The sequence below is a fragment of the Haematobia irritans genome, chromosome 3 (genome assembly GCF_050003625.1).
Source record: "Haematobia irritans isolate KBUSLIRL chromosome 3, ASM5000362v1, whole genome shotgun sequence".
NCBI classification, from domain to species: domain Eukaryota; kingdom Metazoa; phylum Arthropoda; class Insecta; order Diptera; family Muscidae; genus Haematobia; species Haematobia irritans.
In genome coordinates, this window is record NC_134399.1 from 87,185,686 (window position 1) to 87,194,925 (window position 9,240).

Here is a 9,240-nt window from a genome sequence, read left to right on the forward strand (position 1 = left end):
AGACACATTTCTCTTATATAGAGTTTTTTTTCCTTGTCCAAAAGTCGATAAACTTTTCAATGAAGTCGTATTGTCCTTATAATTAAGTGATGTGACTTAAAAATGGATATCAAAACATGAAAGAAAATTTTTTTGGGCTAAGGTCAACTTAACTTTAATAATTAAGACAAATTCTTTAAAATTAATGAAATTGTCTTTAAATTTGTTGTCTTTTAGCATCTTGACTACAAAGTAAAAAATCGTTTAAAAATAGAACATATTTTTCAGCATTTTATTTTAAAGACGTTTTTTACTTGAAACATATCACAATTTCTACCGAGCCTGCATTTGGAAAATAAATCTGAATCCATTGTAGAAAAATGGCGAATTTTTGAAAATATTTAAGGTAAAACGTTGCAGAAAACATTTGGAATGTATTAAAAATCATTCATTGTATATTTGGCAAAATATTTCAGAATTTTTTAATTCAAATCTAATTCGGTTCACATCTTAAGAAGTGATGCAAATTCAGTGCAATGGCTGTTGATATGGTGGACATCCGTCCTATGACAAGCCAATGTTAAATTCATCGCTTCTGCGCCAATTTTGCACCACTTCCGGAACCAAAAAGAACATTGTCACTACTTTTTTGACGATGTTATTTTTTTCTTTTTTAGCTGGAAAATACTTAGTAAAAATAGAACAGGTCTTCTGCACATATACATAAAAATTAATATGAGTTAGGTTAGGTTTAGGTTAAGTATAGTGGCAGCCCGATATTTCAAGCTCACTTAGATTAGTCTAAGTGAACTTGAAATATTGGGCTGTGATACTTCATATATACGAGTTAAATGTGTTAAATGATCTCAAATGTTAGCAGATTGAAAAAGTCTGATATTATTTAAATCCCTGCAATCCTAGCCTTTTACAAAATCTGCGTGGGTTTCTAAATATTTCCTAAAGATGTTTTCATAACCGAATTCATTTAGATTCATTTAGAATTTTGTTTTTAAGATTTTCCAAAAATATTAATCCTTTCAAAGAACACGAACTCTGCTTTTATATTCCTAGCAGAATACTATTACCACTTCTTAATTTTGTATCTACACACAATCATGAATTTTAATATTTTCCTTGAATTTCGTTGTAAGTTTTCTTCATACTTATAATACTACATTGATCTGTTTCAGAGAAATTTTAGTTCTCTTCTTCTTGTTAATATCATTTTGATATGTCATTTTCATCTAACGTATACTTTGCTTTACCGGCTTTACCAACATTTCGTGGTTTTACAAATGCAAATGGAATATTTCCCACTAGACGCATGGTTCTTTGAATATCTTAAAGTACTCTTAAATATAGAATAACCCATTAATTTATCAACTCCTTCCTTTTACAAAAGTCAATACCTCGGTTATCCCAGCAGGTGGTGGGGTAAGGCTGAAAACTATGTAGCTTATGTCAGTGACCACATCTCCTATCCAATTATGGCTAATAAATAATACTGGTGGAGACCATCAGGCGAATGAATTACTTCCGTCATTACTCTATGGGATATCAGCATACTGTTCATTTCTAGTATATGGAGACCGAAGATATTGAAGTTATCATAGTGTCATTTGCATTTCTCCTTTGATATATAGCCAGCAAAAACGGGCCTTTGATGCAATGCTTATTACCACCTTTCGACCATGAAGGCTTGTGGCAGTAACAATGTTTGCTCAAGGGAATCAAACTTTTCCACTTTGAAAAGTGAGAGAGAGAGAGAGAGAGATGATAACGATATCCTTGCCACCTCTTAGCAAATGTTGGGAATGACAATTGCCTCAGTGATAGTTATTCATTCGAAGTCACCAATCGTTGGGGGTCCTTCGTATACTGATGATGATGCCTGCAGTCTTTTGTGGCAGCCAGGAAAAGTGGAAAACTTGTTGACTTTGCCACACCCACTATGCAAAATATTTGCCTGCCAGTGGCCCATAATGATGACACCTCTTTGGGTTATTGACCCCCTCCCACCCGACACCCCACTCATCTCAAGGATAAAGGCTCAGAGCTTTTGCGTCATTTGTTCATACCTCATTACTTTGGATGTGTTTGGATTTAGTTTTTTCTTCGTTAAATTTGAATTAAGTCTTTTTCAGTTCTTTTCATCTTCATCAGCGATTTGTTTTTTTTTTTTTTATTAGGATTTTATGACCTAAAAATAAATTTATCACAGCAATTGTCGTCGTGGCGAGATGTTAGTCGTATTCGTATTGAAGCCCGTTATGGTTGTGGGAAAACTCATCGATGGAGAGGCCGTTACAATGGTCTGGCGAGCGGTAGTTGATTCATAAACCAAAGTCGATGCTGCTATTGCCGCTGCCGACGATGATATCGCTGACATCGCTCCATTTACCATCATACTACTTTCCCGATAACCTTGATCTTTGGTATGACTATTCCGACTATTGTCCTCATTGCTATTGCCATCGTGGTGATTGGTAAAGCTGGTACGACGTGATAACAACAGATTACCCGTGGTACGATGTGCGGCATTGTAGGGCGGTGGAGGTGGTTGACGATATTCATAGGAGCTCGTCGTATCGGTGGGGGTGGCCGTTGTGGTGGCACTACACACAGTGCGCTGGGGCATAAAAAGGGATTTGGTGGGACGTGTTTGGATCTCGGAAACGGGTGAAGTTCTTAACAAGTTTAAGGATCCACTAGCGGCAGCACTAAGTTTCTCTTGACTTTTTGTTTGCTGTTTACGACTGATGGAGCCAAATTTGCTCTGTAAGTAATCTTGAGCACTGGTGTTGAATTTATTGCGGCTGTTGGTGGTAACACTCGCACTGCTGCTACTACCACCACCACCACCACCGCCTCCGTTGTTGGAGGGCAAATTCGTTGAGCTACTAAGGGTAAATTGATGGAGCTGTAGCTGTTGTTGCTTTGTTTGCTGGTCTTCGTTTGAATTTATTGTCTTTGTGGCTGAATTGGTTGAGCCTGGAGTTACCACAGGGCTATACATAAAGTCCTGCTGTTGACTTTGATGTTGGTGCTGCTGCTGCTGCTGATGATGATGATGAATGCTGTTGGTCTTCTGACTTGCATAGGCTGGTAGTAAATCTGGTTGAAAGTCTCCGGTTCCCATGTTATTTAATAAACCATCATTACTCTGTGATAGGCTTGAATTATAGCCAGTGCTTCCTGTCACCAATGTCCCACTTACATCGGCCGGTGCTCGTCCATGTGGATATTTTATAGTAAGCATATCTGGAAAAAGGAAACAAAAAGAGAAAAAAGAAAAAAAATTAAGTCAAGGCAATAAGCAAATTCAAGTTAGCCAATATTGAAATATTAAAAAGTTTTTTTTTATTCATAAATAAAATTTTCTTTTTTTTCACAGTCATCCCTCTCTTTTTCCCACTTGTTAAAACTGCAGGAGTAACCGAGTACTTTATGGCGATAAACTTTGCTACGGACAAAGTTTTAGTTTTTATATCATTCCTTAGGATTATTTCTATTCGGCTGAAGAGTAATATAAAAAAAAACTTAATTATTAGCAGGTTTCAAACTATAAGACATGAAGGGAATGAAACAGAGATGGAGTGTAAGAAAAACCCTATGACCAAGAAAATTACTTATAGTAGATTCAAATTGGCCGGTACCTTAACAACTTCACAGTTATCTTCCTAATGGTCTTGGCCTCTTATGAAGCTTTATTAAATTTTTGGTCAGGTGAAAAAAGCCCAAAACATGTCAACTCATCTCGTTTCCTTTCTATTTTGCTCCACGACCAACAACAACATATCTATATTTTTTTTGTCACCGATAGCCCAAAAAGAAAAAATAATTTATTCTAATATGCAAATTGCCTAATAGAATTTTGAATTGGTTTTTATGGATTTTGGGATGGATTTGCTAATGCCATGGTATGTCTGTAAACATCTACTGGGGGTTAAAAATATGATTTGTAATAATTTGCATAAGGTCTTTTTTTCTCCTTTGGGCCACAAATCAAATTTACCATAAAGAAAAAAAAAAAAAGAAATTGAGCAATGCATGTAAATATATCAAAAAATCAAAAAATATGATGATATAATGGAAAACGTTTATATCTATAAACTAGGGTGGTGCGAAAAGTTCCAAGCCTACAAAAAATAGTAGCATTTTGAGCATAATCTTCACTGGATTCAATACACTTTCACCTAAGATCTGTAATTCGTTCCACAAATATATTTTTTCCAGGCCGAAAAAGTAAGCTTCCCTAATATCGATGATGTTTGGACCCACACTCAAAACAAAGTTTATTTGCATCCAAAGATTTTGACCTTCCTTTAAGGATTTTGGTATTCATTCCGAGCCAAAGATGCCGGTTCTTTAAAATAAGGAAATTTTTGTGCGACCTATCTGGCTTTAAATCTACGATCTATAAAATTAAACTTAGGATACAGATCTCATTTATCGAATTTTCATTCTATTTTTCTGGTATATGTTAATAAAGCTATTCACGCACAAATAAATGCCTGTTTAAAAATCCAAATTATGACGGGTATTTCGAAGTAAAAAATATTTTGTTAATTCCAAAAAAAAAAAAAAAAAACTTTAAACCAAAGATGTTAAATCCTCAAAAATAAGTCTTAGCCTATATTTGAAGCGTTTTTATCTTACATTTAAAGATTCAATATTTCAGTTAATTTAAGGACAATTTCTTTAAATCCAAACTGTGTTTCTTTACTTTAAGATAAATTTGCCTTAGTTTAAAGACTTGCAACTGTAACGAAGGGACGCAAAGTTTCAAAATGTGGGTCCTAAATTTAATGACAAAAAAATTTTCAAGCAAAGATTATAAACTTTCTTTTAATTAAAATTTCATTATTTTAAAGAAGTTTGTCCTTAATAGTGTGTAACTTGCGCATCGTAAAATTGAGGTTGCGTAATCTTTAATATCACATAAATATTTTTTTTTGAGTGCAGCGAGTGATCCTTTGTTCAGGTATGGTGACAACAAGTATACGGTTAGTGGGTTACAGTGTTGATAGGTTAGGAGTTTTCTCCCCAAACTTAAGGTTTTTTCGCGTTTAGAGGGATTTTTAGGGGTAACATTTATTTAAGGGGATTTTGGGGAGTAAAAATATCTTAGACCTTCCCAGCAAAAAAATTGGAAGTTCTTCCAAAGACAAAACTTTAAAAGCATTTTCAAAAGATGTACTCCCAAAGATGTTCTTTATTTTAACTACACGGGAAGTTCTTTTAATTCAATTATTTATAACTCGCTTTTTTCTTATTTTTATACCCACCTCCATAGAATGGTGACGGGGGTATAATAAGTTTGTCATTCCGTTTGTAACACATCGAAGTATCGATTTCCGACTATATAAAGTATATATATTCTTGATCAGGGAGAAATTCTAAGACGATATAGCGATGCCCGTCTGTCTGTCTGTTGTAATCACGATACAGTCTTCAATAATGAAGCAATCGTGCTGAAATTTTGCACAAACTCATCTTTTGTCTGCAGGCAGGTCAAGTTCGAAGATGGGCTATATCGGTTCGGGTTTTGATATAGTCCCCATATAAACCGACCTCCCGATTTGGGGTCTTGGGCTTATAGAAATCGAAGGTTTTATCCAATTTGCCTGAAATTTGAAATCTAGAGGTATTTTATGACCATAAAGAGGTGTGCCAAAAATAGTGAGTATCGGTCCATGTTTTGGTATAGCCCCCATATAGACCGATCTCCCGATTTTACTTCTTGGGCTTATAGAAACCGCAGTTTTTATTAGATTTACCTGAAATTGGAAATCTAGAGGTATTGCAGGACCAAAAATACATGTGCCAAAAATTGTGAGTATCGGTCCATGTTTTGGTATAGCCCCCATAGAGACCGATCTCCCGATTTTACTTCTTGGGCTTATAGAAACCGCAGTTTTTATTAGATTTACCTGAAATTGGAAATCTAGAGGTATTGCAGGACCAAAAATACATGTGCCAAAAATTGTGAGTATCGGTCCATGTTTTGGTATAGCCCCCATAGAGACCGATCTCCCGATTTTACTTCTTGGGCTTATAGAAACCGCAGTTTTTATTAAATTTACCTGAAATTGGAAATCTAGAGGTATTGTAGGACGATAAATACGTGCGCCAAAAATTGTGAGTATCGGTCCATGTTTTGATATAGTCCCCATATAAAACGACCTCCCGATTTGGGGTCTTGGGCTTATAGAAACCGTATTTGTCTGAAATTGAAAATCTAGAGGTATTTTAGGACCATAAAGAGGTGTGCCGAGAATGGTGAGTATCGGTCCATATTTTAGTATAGCCCCCATAAGAACGATCTCCCGATTTAACTCCTTGGGTTTCTAGAAACAGTAGTTTTTATCTGATTTGCCTGAAATTGTAAATATTCTGGTATTTTAGGTTAAAAACGTGTATTGGATTAAGTTTTTATCGGTCCATTTGGTAATGCCTCCATAAAGACCGACTTCACTTCTTGAGGGTGTAGAAGGCGCACTGATCATGAAAATTGCTTGAAACTCACTCAATATAAAATTTCCAGATTTTTCTTCTAATTTAAGATTTCAAATCAAGACGTTATTTTATAATTTTCTTGCACACTTACAAGAGATGTTAATGATTCCTCTAAAACTCAAACAAAAATGATTCTTATAAATCCAGAATCTGATATAGTCCTCATAGGTGAAATCTTTAAATTTATCTTCGGGAAGTGTCCTCAAGTCCTCAAGCCCTCCTGAAATTTCAAAGGAAACCCTAATATTTGGTTCATGGTGGTGGGTATTTAAGATTCGGCCCGGCCGAACTTAGTGCTGTATATACTTGTTAATGGATACATTTTTTTTTAAAAAAAATTAAAAACAAAGTAAGCCTTAATAAAATGGTATAAATTATTGAAATTTTGTCGAAATAAATTCTAAATGCATACAAGAAATATTGCGTATTTTTATACCCTCCACCATATTATGGGGGGTATATTAACTTTGTTATTCCGTTTGTAACACATCGAAATATTGCTCTAAGACCCCATAAAGTATATATATTCTGGGTCGTGGTGAAATTCTGAGTCGATCTAAGCATGTCCGTCCGTCCGTCGGTCTGTTGAAATCACGCTACCTTCAGAACGACACAAGCTATCGACTTGAAACTTGGCAAAAGTAGTTGTTATTAATGTACGTACGGTATTGAAAATGAGCCATATCGGTCCACTTTAACGTATAGCACCCATATAAACCGATGCTCAGATTTGACTTGCGGAGCCTCTTGGAGGAGCAAAATTCATCCGATCCGGATGAAATTTAGTACATGTTGTTAGTATTTGGTCTCTCACAACCATGCAAAAATTGGTCTACATCGGTCCATAATAATGTATTGCCCCCATATAAACCGATCCCCAGATTTGGCTTGCGGAGCCTCAAAGAGAAACAAATTTCATCCGATCCGGCTGAAATTTGGTACATGGTGTTTGTATATGGTCTCTAAAACCATGCTAAAATTGGTCCATATCGGTCAATAATTATATATAGCATCCATATAAACCGTTCTCCAGATTTGACTTCCGGAGCCTCTTGGAGGAGCCAAATTCATCCGATCCGATTCAAATTTGGAACGTGGTGTTAATATATGGCAGCTAACAACCATACCAAAATTGTTTTTTTTTTTTTTTTTGTCAAAATTTTATTTCTATAGAAAATTTTGTTAAAATTTCATTTCTATAGAAAATTTTGTCAAAACTTTATTTCTATAGAAAACTTTGTCAAAATTTTATTTCTATAGAAAATCTTATTTCTATAGAAAATTTTGTTAAAACTTTATTTCTATAGAAAATTTTGTCTAACTTTTATTTCTATAGAAAATTTTGTCAAACTGAATTATAGACGTATTTAATCGGTCTTTTTTGATTTAATATATACCACTTATGGACTTACTTACAATTTCGAAGACGGTGTTAGGAGATATTAAGATACCTTGCCATCGGCAAGCGTTACCGCAACTTACGTAATTCGATTGTGGATGGCTGTGTTTAGAAGAAGTTTCTACGCAATCCATGGTGGAGGGTACATAAGCTTCGGCCGTATATACTTATTTTTCTTTCACCTAGAGCCACCGTGGTGCAATGGTTAGCGTGCCCGCCTTGCATACACAAGGTCGTGGGTTCGATTCCTGCTTCGACCGAACACCAAAAAGCTTTTCAGCGGTGGATTATCCCACCTCAGTAATACTGGTGACATTTCTGAGGGTTCAAATCTTCTCTAAGTGGTTTCACTGCAATATGGAACGCCGTTCGGACTCGGCTATAAAAAGGAGGTCCCTTGTAATTGAGCTTAACATGGAATCGGGCAGCACTCAGTGATAAGAGAGAAGTTCACTAATGTGGTATCACAATGGACTGAATAGTCTAAGTGAGACTGATACATCGGGCTGCCACCTAACCTAACCTAACCTTCACCTAGAATATTTATTTTTAATTTCTTTATCCAAACCAAAATACCCAAAAATATATATTCCACCATATTTAGATTAAATTCACCCAATGGTACTACAAATCATGTCTTGTAGTATTACCAATATTTTATAAGAAATGTTGTGAAGAACAATTTCCGGGAATTCCCGTACTTAATTCCCGGGAAAACCCCTAGACCAGGTAGAAATAGAAGCATAGTTGGCTCCTTGAGCATCGACACGTCAAATATGTGTTTGTAATGACCTATTATCCTACAATAAAATAAAAATGGGTCATTTCCAAGAAATTCAAATTCCATTTACCGAAGAAAAAAAAACTTATTGAGCTCTTGATTTGTTATATCCCAATTTTCAAGATCTTAAAGTTATTCAATTTAAATAATAAAACAAAATAATATTAGGCAAAGGAAAATATTTTACTTCCATGGACAAACGAAAGAGAATACAAAGAATAACAATTTTAAATGAGTTCACTTTACTTGCTTGCCACCAGTTGGGAAGGCCAAAGTATCCCTCGATTTAACGAAATATAAATTTATTTGGTGCTATAATGTTTACACTGCATTTAAATATTTATGGAAATCCGGTTGGGCTTGGGGGGAAACCTACACTCAGAACACTTCTGTTTTCATTTTATGATTATCTTCAATTTTCCGCCTTCTATCTTCTGCGGCAGTTTCTCGTTATCGGCATGTCCTGTTTTGAGCATAAATTATTATTAGGCAGAATAATTTCTTGGGTAGGTGGCTGGTAAATTGAGTAGGCAATAGTACTAAATTATATTTTCATTATCTG

The 9,240-nt window shown here is 35.2% G+C and overlaps 1 protein-coding gene across 1 annotated transcript in view; it reads right to left on the reverse strand.

Annotated features, from left to right (window-relative positions):
* Nucleotides 1–2,034: 2,034 nt before the first annotated feature.
* Nucleotides 2,035–9,240, reverse strand: part of kek4 (kekkon 4) — a 324,301-nt gene continuing 317,095 nt past the window's right edge. The window contains exon 5 of the mRNA XM_075300539.1: nucleotides 2,035–3,240. Coding sequence (XP_075156654.1) covers nucleotides 2,195–3,240 — 1,046 coding nt within the window. The 3' untranslated portion in view covers nucleotides 2,035–2,194. The remainder of the gene's footprint in view (nucleotides 3,241–9,240) is intronic.